This window comes from Ambystoma mexicanum, chromosome 7q, assembly GCF_040938575.1.
Source record: "Ambystoma mexicanum isolate Mex_15411 chromosome 7q, UKY_AmexF1_1, whole genome shotgun sequence".
Lineage (NCBI taxonomy): Eukaryota > Metazoa > Chordata > Amphibia > Caudata > Ambystomatidae > Ambystoma > Ambystoma mexicanum.
Genome location: NC_090941.1, coordinates 410,528,553 through 410,548,610, shown reverse-complemented (window position 1 = coordinate 410,548,610; position 20,058 = coordinate 410,528,553). Strand labels below are relative to the sequence as shown.

Here is a 20,058-nt window from a genome sequence, read left to right as displayed (position 1 = left end):
GGAAGGTTCAGTGTAGTGCACTGAAAGTGCAAGTCTCAACTTCTTCCTACACTGTTATTTTAAAACGAAACCGTTCCGGAACGGTTTCTTTTTAAAATAAAAGTATAGGAGCTGTAAAATGTAATTTAAAAAAGTAGAGGAGCACCGCTCCCAGCCGCTCCCGCTCACTTCGACCACTGCCTTAAGGTAGAATTACGCTTTTTGGAAAGGCTCCATAAGAAAGGTGAAAAGAAAAATACGCTACATTTTTTGATTATTTCTCATTTTAAAAAAGGTTTCTCATGAAGATTACACAACACAATCTACTGTTCTTTAAAACTCATTTTGAAATGTATAACTGTATGTGAGAACAACATGTAGATTTCTGAGCAGTAGGGTAGGTGACATGATGACAGTGCCAACAACTATGGACCTAAAGTTCAATATTACTAAAGTACATGTTAATTGTAAGACAGTGGGCAGACCTCCTAGCCTCTAAGATGTGGTTGTGCTTGCTAATGGATTCAACGAGGGCACAGGCAACTTCAAGTCGATTCTTAGTGGACAAGAAAGGTTTACTAGAGCTAATGAGCTTTGTGGCATAGCCTGATGATGAAGCAATGTGGTTGGCCTGACGAGTCATGTTGAGAGAGGAGCCTAAGTACATGCACAGTGTTTACAGAGGTGGCAACAAACATTGTGGCCATCGATGATGAAAGCCTTGTAGGCTTGGTTTAATTTGGCCATGTGGGCAGGGTGGGATGGTGGGATGAGAGGCGATTAAGAGACACTTTTAGTCATTAAAACAGAGGCTGTGTGTGGCCATCCAGGTTTGAATAGCTTCATAGATCGCGTTCTCTCAAAGTATCCAGAATATGGTTGCCAGAGAGGGGGGGATTAGTATTTTCACATCATCGGCATAGTAGGTATATGAAGTGCCTAGCGAGTAAAGATGGTCAAATAGTGGTTTTGTGTACACATTGGAGGGAATGGGGGAGACACAGGAGCCTTGGGGTACTTTGCAGGAAATAGGCGTGGGTCAGGCAGCAGCATCACCTGCAAAGACTCGAGAGGATCTGTCCGCCAGGAATGAGGCAACTCATTTGGCAGCGATGGGTGAAAAGTGAGCCGAGGACTTGAGGTGGTGGCAGAGCATCTGGTGGTCAACAAGATCAAAGGCAGCAGAAAGGTCGAGCAGAAGGAGGAGGGAAAGGTTACACAGGTCATTAGCATCACCAAGCTGATTACTAAGTTCTAGAAGGGCTGTTTTAGTCCCATGTTTCATGAAAAAGCTCGATTGTCGAGGACCCAAGATGTGGTGCGATTCTTGGAAGCTCTGGATTTGTAGGTAGGCGACTGTCGATAATCTTCAGGGGGGAAGGGGACAGTGGGTATTGGTCGATAGTTAGTGGGGATTGCAGGGTTAAGGGATGGCTGCTTTTTCAGCAAGGGGGAGATCCAGGATTCCTTCAGGGTGGAAGAGACTGTGCAAGTGGCGAAGGAGGAGTTAATGATGACAGCAATGAGCGGAAGTAAGGGTTCTACACATTCCTTTACAGTGGATGCTGGGCAGATATCGCCTTTACAGCATGAGGGTTTGAGGCTTTTGATGATGTTGGGAAGGTTTGAGATGCTGGTGGGTTGGTATTGAAGGGGCAGGGTCGGATTGGCCCTTCGGCCTTTCGGCCGTGGCCGGGCCGAAATTGTTCCCGAGGAGTGGGGGCCGGTTTCTGGCCATGCTTGGGGCGGTTTGGAAGGAAAAAAAATTAAATTTAAAAAAAAGAAAAAAAGCGCCTTTCATCCTTCTTAGGTCGATAAATGAGTACCAACACAGGTTGGGTCATATTGTATGCATATTTGTTCTATAAAAAAGAGCTTAAGCTTAAGTGCTATACAATAACATTTCATTTGAATTGGACTTCTGCTTGGATTCACAGTGATTTAGTGTACTTAGCAGCAATGCTATTAGATGCCACTTCCCGTTTTGTCAAGGGGTGAAAGGTCGTGTTTTATCGCCTCCCAGGATGTCACTTTGGGGTGGGGTCAAGTGACATCACTTCCCGTGATGTCTTCAGAGGTCAAGGATCGTGAAGCGAGGGGTGGCCCACTTTTTCGAGGGGTGGGCCACTTTATTTTGGGTGACCGGGCCTATTTCTTGTCCCAGTCTGACCCTGGGAAGGGGTGTGGGTCTCTCTTGGTTCTTGGGGCGGGAGGTAAGGCAGCTGGTCTGCAGGAAAGTTTGGCTTTTATCTTGGCTTGCAATTGTGTAGTTTTGCCTGTGAGGGTGTCTTGGGATGATACTGCAGCAGGCGTTGTCATGATGGTGGAGGGGGGAGCAATGGGAGTCTCCAATTCTCAGAGGATGGAAAAAAATGTGTGTGAATTAGAAGATTTCTTGGAGATTCTTTCCTTGATGATTCCATTTTTGGTGGCATGAATTGTTTGTAGTGGAGGGAGAGTCTGGAGAAGTGTGCTTTGTTTGCTACGGTCAGGTCTTTGAGTCAGGCAGCTTCGGCTGCTCTTTTTTGACTCTGGTTGAAAGTGGCTGGAAGGACAATCAAGAGTTGAGGTGTAGAGCGTTTTTGATTTCCAGAGTTGGTGGGTTGGGAGGGAGGAGGTCTACAGTTTTGCTCAACAAGGTATTGTAATGTTCCACCAGTGAGTAAGAATGTTAATGTTACTTTCATGGTCCAGTAGCCAGTCTAGGGCGGCCATGGGAATGCCTGGGGGCTGTGATGCATTGGATGCAGCCTAAGGCTGCCATGGAATTGGACAGGGCAGTGGACTCGGAATCAGATTGGTCATTTTAGCCACGGTTGAAATCACTCAAGTTGAGGAATGGGGTTGTTGGTTTGAGATTGGATGAGATGAGTTAGGCAATGTCATCTTCGAAGGTGGTGATGTAGTCGATCAATCAAGTGGAGGGTAATGGTGGCATTAGGTGAACAGTTTAGTTTAACTGAGAGTGATTCACAGTTGGAGAGTAAGGTGGTGTTGATCGAATGCAGGGGGAGGGAGTTGTTGAATAAAGGAGGTGCTGTAGCCCTTAGCTACAGTGTCCTATCGCAGCAGAGTATGGCGTAGAGAGAGGGGACGGCAATAGATAGGGCAGTGCCAGCAGTGGGTGTGAGACATGTTTCTGTTAGGGCGAGATATCAAGGTTGTTTGGGGTGATGAGATTCAGGATGTTGTGTGCATGGACAACCAAGGATCTGGTGTTGAGTAGGGCACACCAGAGTGGTGCGGCTGGTGTCTCAGAGATAAGCAGAGCTTCTGTGGCCTGGGAGGGCTTGCACACTGTGTTACTGGGCAAGATGGGGGTGACTCTGGTGATGGCAGTGGGATGTACAGTGTTGGAGGAAGTGCTTCAAAGGGTAGGAATGGCAAGCCATGTGGCCAGGTGAAGTGAACAAAGAAAAGGATTGCTGATCCTCCAACAGTGTGCATCAGAAAGTTCACCATTCTTTATTCCAAGGGTAATTACTCCCTTCCCATGGATCACTTGTTTGATCCTCCTTGCAAGCTCAACTGCCAGGAAAACTCCCTTCTCTCGGCCTTACTTTCACAATTCACAAAGCCAGGGGAATGTCTCTCTTCACCTGGCCTTTCTCTGACTTATTTCACAGTTCACAACACCAGGGGGAATTACTCCCTTGCCCTGGCTCTTGTATATTTGCTTTCACAGTTCAACCCTCTACTGGTTTGTTCTGGCAGACCCAGTTCACTCTACTGCCAGGCACTGCCCAAAGGAAGAGGATTTACACTGATCTTGTTTTGTGGGTGCGAGTCCCAAACCTGTATCTTTCTACTACTTCGATTTGGCAGACCTGGGTTGTTTTTCTGCCAGGCGCTGCCAAAAAGAAGATGACTTGCATTAAGTTTCTGGTTTTGGGTCCAAACCTCTTCCCAGGTGGCCAGTGGCTTTACTTGACCCCCAACACTCCCTCTGCTTTTCTCTGGACTTTTCTGCAGGTCCCAGACCCTTCTCTGGTGGCCAGTGGTATCTCTGTTTCCACTGTGGCAAGGGATGTTGCCCCTGAGGCTATGCTTGCCTCTCCACTCCACCTTTCTCCTCTGGGTCTCCCACATTCCCTGCTTCCCAAACAGGAAGCGTCACCGGCTCTTCCAGGGTTCGTGGTTCTTCATGAAAGCCTCTCTGATCCTCTTATTCCGACTGGCTTTCTCCAGCAGCACCTTGAGCCTGGCTGTATCAGTGTCTGCGATATCTCACCCGCTTGTTCCCTTCTTTGAAACCATACTGGATTGGACCAGACTGTCCACTGGTGTGGGACGCTAAGTCCATCAGCAATCCTGGTAGGAGTCGGACTCCTGCTGGCTCTTCTGCTACTTCAGCAACGTCTCGTTGTTTCACTCCCTTCTCCCAGTTTGAATCTCATGGGTAGCTGTTGCAGACTTCTGAGGTAGAAGATGCTGAGTCCTTCAGTGTCCTTATTAAATGGCTTGTCCCGCCCTTGCGTAACATCGGTCCGCGTTAGTGGCCTGAGGTAATCCTCATTCTTCTTTTGAGCCACGTTGTCTCAGTACTTTTAGTTGTGTCGGTTTTCCAGGCACTGCAGTGAAACCTGAATCAACTACCAGTAGTTGTTAAATCTTCAGGTTTGCAGAGATACTTGGAAGTGCTAGGTAAGGTTTTGGGCTCTACATGGTAGGGAGGCATGTAGGGTGCTCTACCATGGTTTCCCTAGACAGTTGTCCTTGTTCCCAGAGAGGGAGTCTCTCCAAGAGATCAGCCCAGTGAGTACCACCCCCACGGGGACTATTGGGTGGCAGCCTTACCTCCTTGGCCTCATGGGATGGGGCACTCCCTCAGGGATGTGTCACACATCAGGCAAGTGAGTTTGGGAGATGAACGTTGTAAGTGGGTAACGTGTATTTGTCCAAGTGCCAGGTTACATGCTGGCAATGCCATGCAGTTGCCAGAGGATACACAACACAGCAGCTATTTTCATTATGTGTTCAGGACTTCCACCGGCATTTCCGTTTCTGCAATTTGTTTTTAACTGGGCCAATGCAATACTTTAATGGCAGTATAAAAAGAGGTAAGGTACTTTTCAGTGGACATTTTTACACTGTATTTTTGTATTTTTTGTATTTTTATTGTTTTATATAGCGCCTTAATCCAAGGCGCTTTACAGTTAACAACAAGGAACACATAACATGGAAGCAAAACAGTAAACATGAATCAAGCCATAAAATCAGCATTTAGAACAATTTGCAAGTAAGAAGGGAGAGGAGAGTAATGAGTGAAGTGAGCAACAAAAGAGAGGAGATCATAGGAGAGACGGGGACAGATGAAGATAAGGAGAACAGAGAGTGGATAATGGAAGGAGGGAGGGGATAGATAGAGGGGGAAGGTTCAGGGAGGGGAGTGAAGAAGTTCTTTCAATGAGGAGCGGAAGGAGGAATAGGTGGGGGAGGAGCGGATAGAGAGAAGTAGGGAGTTCCAGTGTAAGGGGGAAAGGAGCGGAAACGAGAAGAGGCACATAGTGGTGGGGGAACGGAAAGTAAGAAGATCAGCAGAACAAATGGAGCGAGAAGGGGTATAGAATGAGAGAAGAGAGATAAGGAGGAGCAGGGTTATGAAGAGATTTAAAGACAAGACAAAGGAAGTGAAATTTAAGCTGGGAGTGGAAAGGAAGCCATCCTACGTAAGAAAGTGATTTGGAAATAGAGTTATGAGAAGAGAGTGGACAGAGAGTACAGAGAGTACGTATGGCAGAGTGATGAAGCGATTTGAGGGGGGCAAGATGGGAAACGGGAAGATCGAAGAAGAGAGAAGAACAATAGAAAAGGCGAGAGAAGATGAGGAAGGAAATTAAGAGTTTGGTAGCATGGAAGGTGAGAGAGGGACAGACTTTACGGATGTTGAAGAGATAATAGCGACACGCCCGAGCAGTGAGGGAGATATGAGAGAAGGAGAGGGAAGAGTCAAAGTATATGCCTAGATTACGAGCATGGTTGGAGATTGGAAGATTAGAAGGGGGAAAATGGATGCATGGAGGGGGAGATGGAGAGGGTAGGGAGTTTGAAGGAAATTACAAGACTTCAGTCTTGTCAGCGTTGAGAGAGATAGTGAGATGACATCCAGTCTTTAATGGCAGTAAGACATGGAGAGGTTGAGATGTAAGTCAGAGGTTAAGGAGGAAAAGGAGAGGAACAGCTAGGTGTCATCAGCGTATAAATGGTAAGAAATCCCGAAGGAAGAGATAGTAGGGGCAAGGAGAGAGGTGTAAAGAGAGAATAAGAAGGGTCTGAGGACAGAGCCTTGGGGAACGCCGTAATTAAGAGAGGAGGTAGTAGGGGTTCGTCCTCCCCAAGAGACTGCGAAAGAGCGGTGCGAGAGGTAGGAGGAGAGCCAGTTAAGAACAGATCCTTTGAATCCAAGAGAGGAAAGAGTGTCGAGAAGTAAGGGGTGATTGACCTCTCTGCTGCCTTTGACACTGTCAAAGAGGATGAGGATTGAGGAATGCTTAGAATAGCAAGCAGTAAAGAGGGAGTTAAGGACATAGGTAAGAGCTGACTCAGTGGAGTGTTTGGGGTGGAAGCCAGATTGAGAGAGGGGGGGGGAAGAGTGGGTGGTGACGAAAGTTGAGAGCTGAGAATAAACTAAGGGTTCGAGTAATTTAGAGAGAAAAGGTAGAAGTGAGATTGGACGAAAGTTGGAGGTGAGAAGAGGATTAGCATACTTTTCTTTTTAGTATAGCGATGATAGTGGCATGCTTGAAGGCAGAAGGGAAGGTGACCGTGGATAAACAAGTGTTGAAGAAGGAGGTTAGGTAGGGAATGAGAGGGGGGTAAATCTTGGGAATGAGAAGGGTAGGAATAGGGTGAGAAGGGGTGGCAGTAGGATGGGATTTAGTTAGGAGGAGAGAGACATCAGAGGGAGTGATGGGAGAGAATTTAGACATGTGAGCCAAGGAGAAGTGTAAGGAGAGGGGAGGAGGGGAAAAAGAAGGAGAACAAACAATTTTTTGGTGAAGAAAAACATTTTTTTCAGAGAAGAAGTTTGCAAAGTCAGAAGGAGAAAGAGGAGAAGTAGAAGAGGGGTCGGGAGCTGGAGGGGAGAGGAGACGAGAGAGCGTTTGAAAGATACGAGGATGAGAGGCCTGGGAGTGAAGGAGGTTAGAAAAGTACGCATGTTTGGCGGAGTTAAGGCAGGAGTCATAAAAGGAGTGATAAGAAAAGTAGGTTTGGTTAGGAAGAGTGGGGGATTTCAGCCAACAACGCTCAAGGCGACAAAGGAGATGACGCATGGACAAGGGGTGAGGAGAGCCAGGGTTGGGCAGGTTTACGAGAAGGGGGGAAAGAGGAGAGGGTTGAGCTGGTCGAGACTAGATGAGATAGAAGAGGATAGAGAAGATAAGGCAAGGTCAGCTGGGAGGGAGGAGAAATCAGATAGGGGAGGGAGAGAAGAAGAGCAGGTACCAAGGAAGAGTGAAGGGCAAAAGTGAGGGTAAAGGAGAGGAAGGTGAAGTGCTGGGGGTAAGAGTGAACGAGAGCAGGAATGGTAATGTGCTGTTTCACTGAGGCAATGTGACCTGGAATTGCACTTTTATAACTGAAAGACTGGCATATTGAGCTAAAAACACTTGGAATAACACAGCTCTCTATTTTCCGACATATTAATGTCGACAGCCATTAGGTAGCACAGGAGCAATGTAGTGTATTATCTCCTGATACAGTATTTAAAACTGGTGTAATTAGATCTACCATGTCATTTATGACTAGCATTTTTGCCTGTGTGGTAGTGGCACAATGCACCAGGCACTACCCAAAGAAGTGGCAACATATTTGTCTGGTGTGCTAGGTTGTATGTGCTAGTGCAGCCCAGATTCCATGCATTCAAGACGTCAGTCACTCGGGTAAACAGAAGTAGAGATGTAGATTAATGCCATCCTGAGTTTCTGGCCATGCCTGAATGTCTGCCCTGGTCACCATCCCCATGTGACTATACAGTGTTGTGTGCCTGGCTCAAACTTCAATGCACTATAGTGCCTCGATCTGTCCCTTTTAAATACCATGGACACACAAAAGAGATACACTGTTCAAATGTCATCAGCCCTTATGCTTGTGTAGTTCACCCACAGGCACTCCCAAATAAATGGAAACCGCTCATTCAGGAACAATATTTTTTTTAAAAGCATATTCCGTCTTCCCGCGTCTTGCTCAATAATAATGAACACTCCACTTTTCTTCCAGTCATACATTACTTCAGAGCTCTGTGGGAGATTATATTTGTTTCATTACACGCATTTAAAGGAAAGCACATGAAACCAAAAGAGTGCTCCCTATATAAGGAGTGGGATGGGGTGCGGAGGTGGTCAGGGAAGAAAAACAGCCACACACACAGCTCAGCAGGGTGCAAAATGGACCAAGCAAGACTGTTGGCGATATAGAACTGACTGGCCTGGGGAACTCATCCAAGGCTTATTCATCTTGCTTTCTTTCCCTCTTCCACTTCCTGTGTTGTATTCTGTTGTAGCTAAAGTGCACAAAATCACTGAGCGGAGGAACTAACAGGGGCAGAATTTTACGTTCCAACAGCCTTTAATCAACCAGTGCTTAATTTGTAAAAAATAAAAGTGTAATGGCCCATGATTCTTCTTAGGAGGTCCCTTGTGCTGTGACACCCCCACCCCTCCGCCAAACATCTAGAAGCGATTGGGATTTGACTGACATGGAATTTTGTGCGTATATGACAACATGATAAACGACTATATGACATAGTGTGAGTGTGAAGATATGACACAGAAAATTGATGTGGCCCAGAGAATGTTGCAAAACTGGATACTTGGGGGTGGGGGCAATTAAGTGCATGACCCTTTGAAAAGAACAGGTAAAATGCTATGAAGGAAGAGAGATGAGCTATATCAAATTTCGAGTTGTGCATCTTTCTAAACTTACAAAGTGTTTCTGTGCATAGTTTTCTTGGCTGTTTGTGCCAATGGGTGAGTGGTGCGCTTCAGTAATTTTAGATGTTTTTAAAATGTGAGCATATTTTAAAGCTGATATCAGCTACACTAGTGCTTAAATTTGTGAAACAGTACATAAGACAGCAGCAACATTATTTTACTGCAATACAAAATGGTGCAAAAATCGGAAGCATTTTTGATCACAACGGAACTATTTTGGGTAATTTATTCTGATATGCATTAAAAATAAAGTCACAAGCAAGATTTCGGAATTATTTATGAAAAAAAAAGAAGAGGTAGATCCAGATGCCCTATGTACTGGATCACACATTCTCAAATTCAAAACGCAGAGATCGGTCTGGACAGGGTCTACGTGGGTAGGGCCATGCACACCCAAGGACTAGCAACAAGCAAAGGGCTGGTCCTTTTTTCTGAATCTCTCTGAAAGCTCTTTTGTAGTCCTGATAATGAAACCTCTCCCTCTCTTAGGATGAGGTGGAGGGAAGGCAACCGGAAGATAGTCTGAGAAAGGTGAAAGTCTAACACGACCGTCGGACGAAAGGACCGTCAACCTCAAAGGCACCTTTTCTTTGGAGAAGACAAGCAAAGGAGGCTTGGCAGAAAGAGCCTGGAATTCACTCACCCACAACCCTGAAGTGATAGCAGCCAGGAACATCTCATCAAGAGGAGCAGTCCCCAAAGGGCATGAACGCAGGAGTTTAAATGGAGCATCTATTAAAAGGCTAAGAATAAGGTTCAAGACCCACCTAGGAACAACGAACTGGCATAGTGAAAAGTAAGTGGTTAACTGCATAATTGATAGGGAAATAATAACTGACAGGGACCCTGTACAAGTGTTGGGCCAAAGAGAGCAGAACGTTGAGAATGGAAGAGGTTGAACAAAGTCAAGGGAACCAGATCATTCCCCATGGCACTAGCCAGAGAAATTATAGGAGTAGATTAAATTGGTATCTGGCATTGTGACAGAAAGGAACTAAAACTCTAATGGAGCCCCCTTGCCCCTTCTGACTGGTACAGCAAGTCAGAGAGGTACCAGAAAGGCAAGATGGGCATATTCCGAAGATTGAAGTACTACGACCCCCCCAAACCCAGTTTGGCGCAATGAAGATACGCATCAACCTGATTCTCCACCATCTGAGACTAGCATGATGGCAGGATACAGGGGTAAAGCAGGAACGCATGGAGGCGACTGAAGTTCTACTCTACAATAAATGCTTCCACCAGAACACCCTTCTGTTTGTCTGTGTGCCGCTCCAGGAGGTCCACTGCCACGGGCCACTGTGGCAATACAGAATCGCGACACATACACCCATGCTTTCCCTAAATCTACAAGTTCCAGACCTAGTCTATAAAAGGGCGCCAACGGGTGCTTGTGAGTATGTCTGTAAATTAAAGTCCTCTGTACAGAATCCTACTCTACCCAACCACATGCCCCATCTTCCAAAAGAAAAAAACAAGAGAAACGAAGAAATGGTTATATGTGATTTTACTGACAGACATTACAGAGTGGTACATTTCATTGCGGTCAAAACACTGGTTACCCCTCGCCCCCCACAAACCCCCCGATTTTCCACCCTCACAATGCCACTCGAACCCCATCCCAACCCATTTTAACCCCTTACCCCACTACCCTTTATATATTTAATCTTTTCAGTGTTTTATAGTCCGCTCTGTTATGTACCACTCTGTAATGTGTGCGATAAATTGACTGGTTACCCTAATTCTTTGGAAGGGATGGCTTCAGGCTTCTAATCCCAACCCTGGTCCTTTTTAGTTAAGGCCTTTGCCAAAGTTAAGTTCAAGAATAACTATTCTTTGTGTGTTGGAATGCTATCAAGGCGTTCAAGCCCAAGTCTCTCTCAGTCTCTTCCCACTTTGGGATTCTTTCATTCTTTCTTCCCTCTAGGATTCTTTCCATCGTTCATCCTCCCCACTCTGTGGTGGTCTCAGGCACTCACCAGTAAGGGGCTGCTCTTGCTCTCACTCCCCACTCCGACTTTCCACACTCCGGGCCTCTTCTTACACCCAGCTCTGGGGCTTGCTCAGTCTCTGTGTGCTCCCCTTCTCACTCCTCTGCTATTGGCTATGCTTCCCTTTTCTCTACCATTGGCCCGACTATCACTCCAGTTGAGCTACTGCGTATCTGACTGCCTCGAGCATTGAGCTTGGTCAACTCTCCTCTCGCCATAGAGTCGTTTGTGACTTTTCAACTCGGCTCTGCGCCAGCCTTCCGAGACTCACTCTCGTTCTCCCAGTTCGGATGGACCGAGGTTGCTTATGTGACTTCTCAGTTGGGCTCCCTGCTGTCCTACCAAGACTCACTCTCTTTCTCTTGGCCTCTCCGGCTGCTCCAGCTAGCTGTCAACTGTATCTCGTTGCACTCCCCTGGTTTGCATCGCAGTCTTGCCCGCAGACACTGGAATCCTCTCTCCAGCCACATCTCCTTGGGCGTCGTTCACACAGCTAAGCTCTGCAGGGTCTGCTCAGCCTCACACATAATAGGCTGTTTCTGGGACGCTCCTCCAGTGGGCTGGTTCATTTACCTCTCAGTCTTCACAGTAGATTGAGCAAACCTAGGATAGATGCCAAGTCAGTCATTAGTAAAAGGTGTGCATAGTATTTGCAAAAACCAACCCCTAGATACCCTGCAAAGGTGTTAGTGCCTGTAGGAGGGGTGGCGACTTATCCCACTGTCTGAGTCACTTTCCTTTTAGGGGGGTGGGGAGGAGTCACCTCCAAAGCGAGCCCGCTTACCCTGTTCCCTTGGGGGTGTAAAGCATAGCAGCCTCTACTTCCTAGTCCATAAGGGAGTGACTCCCCCTCGAGGAGTGGTGATGATCTCCCTGGAATCATCACACCACTAAAGACATATCATCGAGGTGGAACCACAGCCCATCAAAGAGGCGTCCATTACAATGATTAACTGATGCCAAGTTGTTCAAAAAGGCTAAAGAAAATATGCAAAAGCATAAAAGATGATCCAGGACATTGCGCCTTATTTAAGGTGATTGTAAATGTATTTTATTATCTTTTCTCAAAAAAGTTGCCCTTATAATATTACACGTGTTTCAGCCACTGCCGGCCTTTTTCAAATTAGGGCTAATATGTTGAACCACACTGGGGCTCACTGACTTCTTATTCACGAAAAATGTATAGGGTTGAATCCCATTGTTATCTGTTGACAAGGTAAGTAGTCAAAAAGGCTCTTCCCTTTGCAAATTGTCTCTGTCGGCTGTGACAAGTGTGGTGAATCGCAGTGCCACGCTCCTCACAAGAGATTTACCCGAGACTGCCTGGCAGCGGTAGCAGCTATACCCGCTGGAGCGGGATGGCAGCAGCAGTCGCGCAGCTCATGACACGTGGAGGAATAACGGGGCATCCATCATTAGCATATCCGTGCTGGAGCATCAGGATCCGCAATGGTGGCATGTTCCACTCCAAAGGATGAAAATGCATGAGAGCTGATGGCAAAGAGACACTGCAGGACCTCAGAGTAAAGGCCATAGCCTTTCCATTTGACAGCGCCAGGAAAGGTTCTGGATGTTTGACATACCATAGTGCCCAGGGAGGACCTGCGTGCAAATCCCCATAGAGGAATCTGGGGAAACGTAAAGGGTACTTTAATCAAATAAAAGCCTGAGCCTCAAGGACTGGACAAATAACATTGAAAAATAGCCCAGGATAAAAGAATAAATACAATAAAGTGAAATCAAAATTAAAACAGAATTCCAACTGGCCAATCAGGAGAGAGAGCGCCTAACAGAAGAGGACCAGAGTGGAAACACCCTGCCAGCCAATCCTGTAAGCAGGGCTGTCCTCTAATCAGCAGCCAACATGAGTAGGAGGAGTCTGGCTATAAAAGCAGAGCCAGCTCACTGTGAACTTGTCTCAGTCAGGGACATGTTCTCTGTATTTGTCTCCAAATGCTGGTCAATAGAAGTGGAACATTATCCTGGAGGAGGAGGAGGATGATGTGGTGGTGGTGGTGGTGGTGAAGCTGCTGCCGGGGTGAAGGAGCCTGGACTATCCTGGAGCACAGCCTGCCTGGAAGAAACTGATTGAGCCGGGGGTGAGGGAGGTGGGGTAAAGGAGAGTACCCTGGCAGCCCACCTAAGCCTAAACTGTGGGAGAGCTAAACTTCTTGAGAACCCTGGCAAGAAACCAAGGCAACCTTTCCACAATACCCTGGTAGAAAGACCACGGCAGAAGCAAGTCCCCCAAAGAGGGTCAAAGTCCAAGAATTCTCAAGAGTAGAAGGGCAAACCATTCGATAAGGGCCTGGTAGAGAGACCAGGACAGAAGCAAATCCCCTGAAGAGGAGAGGTGCAGTGAAAATGGCCACCAAGTAAGAGGTGAGAAAACCCCAAAGAGGGGGTAAGAGAGAGAAACTCAGATGCCCAACTCGAGGTTGGGGCAACATATGATATGAGTAATTTATAACACTCCTGTAAATAAGTGTTTCTAGGCGCGACAAGACAAGGTAGGGAGACATAGGCCTAGTAAGATAGTTTGTTTCGTCCGCCCCAGGTAGTGGGGCAGACAGGTTGTTAGCAACGGAGAGCAAGAGAGAAAGCCGAGGCAAAAGGAAGGTCTTGAGCTAATTTCGGAACCTGAGGTGGTCCTACTCAAATTTGAGAGAGGCAAGGAGGCCATTCCAGATGGAGGCCCTTGCAGAGATCTACCTCCAACTCTCCGCCTAGAGAAGCGTCTGACCGTCAGAGAGTTAGAGGTACCTGAGCGAAGGACTCGCAAAGGAAGAGCTGGGATACAAAATAACCAAGAAAGAGAGAGAGATTGTGGGAGAGATGAATCAACCAAAAGATTAAGATAAGGAACCAAAGCACAGGACCCAGATGATCCCTCTCTTAAGAGGTCCTGGACCTGGAAGGCAATTATAGGTCCCTGTTTCAGTTTTCACATACGTGGCCCTGTTTGTCTACCCAAGGCGACCTGGGAGAAGGCCTCTCTTAAACAACTTTAGGGAAGGACTTTAACTTAGAGATTGTAACCCCAACACTTTTTCCACTTAAGGAAAGGACTTTACTTTTATTTTCCTCTTTCCTTCTCCTGGCCATCTCTACGTCACAGCCGGCTCCACAGAGCAGCATGGCTCCGCCCCTCAGTGATGTGCTCACATCGGAGGCTAGCCTCTCCTCTCCTATGCTCTGGGTATTGCTTCTCCTCTCGCCATTCAAGGGTGGTCGGCCCTTTATTCTTTCTCCTGTAAAGAGAGGGGGAGTATTGTTCACCACAGGTTGTCAAGCACGTTCAGCATTCCTTTGAGGCAAATACATAGATGTATTGTCAGTATAATGGCTCTGCTATAAGTGCTGGGGTAACCATCTTGAACCTTTGAAGAGGAAGGGAAAGGTTCAGGGTGGAAAGGTCCAATACAACTCTCAGGCCCGCCTGGTTCTTCTTCTGTATGGCAAAAATCTGTGAATAGAAGCCCAGACCCCGCTGGAAGGCTGGGACTTCCTCCACTGCCTGACTCTACGTGCAAGCGAATTTCCGCCAACAGAGTTGCTGTCCCAATCTCTGGGAGCAGAGGGGAGGAGAGGGAGGGAGAGGTAGGCGGAAGCCTGTAGACACTACAGATAGGATCCAGGGGTCCGCAAAGCTTACATGTCAGCATTGTGCATGAAGGGCAAGCCTGCACCCCACCGGAAAATCGTGGATCCGGATGGACCTGTTTTGCCGTCTGGGGCTGAGGAGAGGGACTGGAAAAAGCTGTTATGCGCCACCTTGTGCTGCTTGTGGCGGTGCTGGCTCAGGGATCAGTCCGGTTGCCTTGACCATCTTTCCTGAAAGCCCAGGAACCCTCCAAAAGACTGACCCTTGTCTGAACGCTGGTGCGTCTGGCTATATACCTTAGGAGTGGACTTTGTGAGGATGGATAAGGATTTGGCAATCTGGGAGCTGTTCTACTTCTTATCAAGTTCCTTGTCTGTAGTGGAATGGAACAGATCGCCACCCATGAATGGAAGGTCCAGTATACGCTCCTGGACATCCGGGTTTAACTTGGTCGCCCGTAGCCAGGCCGTTCTTCTCATGTCCGTAGCAATGCAGATGGCACGAACTGAGGTCTCAATGTGATCCACGGTGGACTCCATTATGTCCTGCGCTACAATCCTGGCTTCCGCCAACCTCGCCTTGAAGCGCGCCTGGCTCTGTACCGGAAGTTCTGGAAGGAAGTCAGCGATTTCACGCCAGAGTCTTTGGTTGACAGTAGCGAGCATAGCGTCTGCATTGGACTGACGAAGATGAAGTGAAGCGTTGGAATAGATTTTCTTTCCGTATGCTTCCAGGATATTCTCCTCCTTACCCAGGAGTGCAGAGGCTGATGTGGCCGAAGACGATTGTGGCTTGGAGTAGATTGAGGCTGCGGCGATCACTGAGGAGTGGGGCTGGGCGTGTGCCGACAGCAATAGTGGATCCCCCTCCATCTGCCTGTACTTGGCGTTGAGGCGCCTGTTAATAGTATGTGCAGAATGAGGTTTAAGCCAACCTTTTTTGGCAAGTGCCGCCACATCCTTTTGCACTGGAATTCCCGTTCTAGTTGTGGGGCGTAGAGTGAGGACCTCGGCCAAGACCCCCGCCTCTGGTTGTACCACCTCGGGCTGTGGAAGCCCCAAGTATTTGGCTAGCCATTCATGAAAGGCCTTGGCTGTCAGTGTGTCGGGGTCCTCATCCGTGTCCAACAATGTGTCCTGTTGGTCAGGTGCAGCTGGAAGAGTGCTGGGAGCCGGGGGCTGTGGTGTATGGACAGGAGCGGGCGGCTGCTGCAGCGGCTGGTACGGGGCTGCCGGGACTGTTGGCGGCATGGGGGCCAGTATGGTGGGAAATGGCGTAGGCAGCTTGGGCTGCATCAGAACCGGAGGAGCTGGAACCAAGGGCGGAGTGGTTGAGGGTGCTAGCGGCGGAACCAGAGGGAGCATGCCCCTGATCACATCCTTAAGGATGATGGCAATCTGTGAGACCTCATAAGAATCAGAAATTTTTCCAAAAACCTGTCCTCACAGGCCGGTGGATCGCTTGGTGGTGTGGGGATGGGCCCAGGGCCCTGAGGGTGCGGAGACCTGGGCACACTCTGCCTTGCTGCATGCAGGGTGTATCTGCCTTGCGCAACTGAAGGGTAAGCCGTAGGCCATGTGCTCGGTGAAGACCAGTCCCACCTGGAAACTCGTTCCCCTACCTGGTTCCCGAAGGCAGATGTGTCGGGCGAGCCGCCATTTTGTCTGGCCCGGAGGCCATTTTGTCAGGCTGCATGCCACGTGCCTGTCTCGTGGTGCTTGCAGAGCTGGGCCCGGCCACTTCCTGGACTCTTGGCGGTGCAGGTTAAGGTCTACCCTGCCACTCAGGACAGGGCGTGGTAGGCAGAGCACCCTCAGTTTTGTCGCCAGTAGTGCTGCGTATAGGCGCCCCCTCAGACATTGATCCGGTACAGGGGCATAGCACCTCCAGTGGAAACCCAGTAATAGAACCTCGCTGTCCCTCAGCAACGTCACTGGTAGGATCTCGCAACCTCTCAACCTAGTGGCCGGTAGCTGAAGCAGCCCCGGTACCTGCGCTGGTACTAGAACCTGATAGGTGCCTCCCGCTCAGGCGCTTCCTGGGGAAGGAGTCGCCTTTTTGAGGTGCAGATGAAAATAGTGCCCCTACCTTGGGCCTGGACTTGTGCTTGACGAATTCCTTCAAGTCCTCTGGAGGAGACCTTCCAAAGAGCTCCCGCCACTGAGCTAGCCTGTTCTTCAGAGCACATGGTATGAGCGCATCACATGCGGTACAACCCTGCCAGCCGTGGTCTGGGCCAAGGGAGCGGAGGCTAAGAGCATGGGGGTCAGACGTAGGGCAGAGCCCCTCGCAGGCTGGAAACCTGCTGAAGCCCGCTGATGTCGACATCGCCGGGGAGGAGCGTGGTGCCAGAGGACAGAGGTATCTGAATAAAGACAAGAAAAAAAGAAGACAAAAGTACTTCTCTGGGGAAGAGCACATGGAATTACTAGGCCGGAATCCTAACCTAGGAGCACTGGTGAAAGCGGTCCATTCCAGTTGATGCAGAAAAACCCAGGAGCACTGGTGAAAGCGGTCCATTCCAGTCGACGCGGAAAAGAGGACTAAGGACTAAGGAGTGATGCCTGTGGGCGGGGTGAGGGGAGTGCATGCTCCCAGGGCCACACCCCCACGCACATCTAAATTTAAAGGGGAAGTTGATTTTTCTGCTGAAAAAGGTTCCGTCTCCAGTCCCTAGCAAGGGACACCCATACAGTATGGAGGAAAGGGGACGGGACATAGGAGTACATTTCTTTGAGTGTGTCCTGATAATCCAACAATAAAGACTATGATGAAATTCTCCCAGGCGTCTGATTTTCTCTTGTCTCCCTCTAAGAAGTGTTCATAGATGCCAGGTGCTTGAAGAGTTGGGAGCAGGACCCTCAGTTCACAAGATTCCCTGCAGGGGTGCTGTGGCAGTTAGAGAGTGGGTCACTTCCAGCAGGTTGTGCCACATCGTTTGGCCAATACATCTTTGAAGATATTTTTCTCATGTGCCTCTTTCTTTATTGCACCAACATCTTTTGCTGAATTCAAAACGTATGAGGTGCTATGCATTCAATTAGGATATTTAGACATTTACAACTAAGAGTACAAGACAAAACCTCCAGTTTCAAGGTGATGAAAGGGGCATTTCTCAGGCATAGAACGATGTAAATAAGACCCTAATTGTGATAAGAGTGACTTATGAAGTGTGTGTTATTTAAACAATAAGGGTGAGGGGCTGAGAAGGACTGTTGCATGCGCGTTTCTATTGTTCTTGGATTTACACGAAGAAAACAGCACTACTATATGTAACAACTGTATTATAGACCATATCAATTATCTAGAATATATCCTTACACCGATTGGGTTGGTTGGATGTACAATCAGGACATGGGCACCTGGGACCATATCTTTTTATTAGGCCATAAAAATTGTTTTTCTGGGAACAGATGGGGATGGAATATCAAAGATGTTGGGACAGGAAATTACGTTTTGCATTTGATTGGAGGATCACAGCTTCATTTCAGAAAAATGGAGAACGATTAAATGAGTGACTAAAGCGGGATGTAGTAGGGCAATGTCACAAGAAACGTTTAGGAAATCGCTCAAATCTTTGCAATCAGTGGGAATAAAGGTTGACATAAAAGCCATTAGTTGAATATTTCATTGTTAATGAACACATTTATGATGGTAACAAGTTTTCTGTGGCTTATGGAACAATTTATAAAGTTTAATGCATGTTAGATTTACATAAAAGACTGAGTAGAAAGAATAAACAAAAATGTTTGTGTAATCCCAGTATAAAGCAGTCTGTTAGATTGTTCCAGAAAGTAGTCTGCCACCGGAAAGAATATGAAAAATAGCCAATCTGAACCATGCTTCAAGGCAAGACTGGCCTTCAGATGAAGGTATCAGCATTCAAAAGATCTTGTTAACAAAAAAGAAACAAAATCCAGATATCCCCTTCAACTCCAAGTTAGCATGAAAGTGCCAATTGACTGGTTTCAAAAAGGTTGATGTGGGGAAACTATTTTATTTTTCTCAAATGGAGTCCATTCTCTCGAATAATTTGCTCTGCAGCAGTTCTGCCATTTGGAATCTTTTAAAACAATTACTAAAATCAAAACAATGACTGGCGTCAGGCACTGTCCTTTGGAGCATGGTAATTCCATGCCTCAGTCCCTAAGAGCCTCTACGTGCCCGTCAACGCAGTCTTGAGTTTGATGCTTCAGCTGTAAAACATGTTTTTTTCAAAAATCAAATGCTGATGGGAGGGGCTTTCCTTGGGTTGGGCTACTCCTTCCTATAACGTCAAGTAACTGTTCCAAATGTGTGGTCAAATAGATCTAGCAATCATCTGACATTTGCATAAAAGCATGACTCTTTTTAAAAAAGTGTTCTTTTAAACCAAACCATCTTATGAAAAGACAAGCTTGAACTGTTTCTATATATATTACTGGGGTGACTGTTACTAAACTTGCAAAAAAAGGTCTATGGCCTTGTCTGAATTTTGTTGGTAAGTTTGGTGACGTTTCATCAAGACAGGTCAACATTGTAGGGGGGCCGAAACATTGTGTCACACACACACACACACACCATAGATGGTTAAGCAACATACCCTCATCAACTTAAATCCCAGCTTAGTGTGTAGATTCGAGGACTGTGTATAAATTGAAAACAGTTATCGGGATGAGACATATTATCATTAAAAGGTAATTAAAGTGTTGTTCTTGGAGCTAATCCAGGTACAGGGAACATGAACCAGACAGACTATGTCTAAACCCTGCTTCTACTTAAAGTAGTGCAGCAATATCACTCTAGGAGCAGAAGACATATTGTTCACCAAAATTAACAATATTGTGTAGAGAATTAAATATTATTGCGAGGCAACTGGCAAACCATTTGATAAACCATATGCATCAGACTTCACACTGAAAGGCTGCATTTCAAATACAGTGCATTCTGATCTATTTATACCATTATTTGTACATGTAAAATAAACCAGCATCAAAATACTTACATAGATTCTGCGCTATCTTTGGATCTAAGACTTTGAGTTCTTTAATACGTTTCTTGAGGGATACCTTATCGTCAACATCATCCTCCTCTTTCCTCGCTGTGAACAGTAAGTAAATCATTTTAGAAAAATACCACACAGTATTTAAATCCCAAAAATACAGCGTTTTCAAAAAACTTTTAGCAGCCTCCTGAGGCGAGGCAAGGGCTGTGAACTGGGGACATCTTTAAGAGTCAGTAGTATTAAGTTAATGGGCTAGATTATACCCTAGATGAGAAAGTAGTCATCCAAAGTTCCAAGCGTGTTTTACATGAACTAACATTTGTAAATTGAAACTTTAAAAAGTGTAAATGTAACATACTAAGACAACATACTCATTTCTTTCAAATTAACATAATTCTTTTAGGTAGTATTTGACAAAAATGCTAAAATACAAGAACATATTTTACATTTGTATTACAGTAAATTGTTGCCATAAAACAACACCTGCAAAAGGAAACAATGAGTGTAGATTTCTAGACACATTATCCCCTCCAATTTACAAAAGTGTAACCGAAAGGTTTTGTCCGT

The 20,058-nt window shown here is 46.8% G+C and overlaps 1 protein-coding gene across 7 annotated transcripts in view; it reads right to left on the bottom strand.

Annotated features, from left to right (window-relative positions):
- DIAPH3 (diaphanous related formin 3) overlaps nt 1–20,058 on the bottom strand; it is a 2,562,783-nt gene that overhangs the window by 1,161,723 nt on the left and 1,381,002 nt on the right. For all 7 annotated transcript variants that reach the window (XM_069640497.1, XM_069640493.1, XM_069640496.1 and 4 more), the window contains one exon: nt 19,492–19,587. In XM_069640497.1, the coding sequence (XP_069496598.1) occupies nt 19,492–19,587 (96 nt within the window). The remainder of the gene's footprint in view (nt 1–19,491; nt 19,588–20,058) is intronic.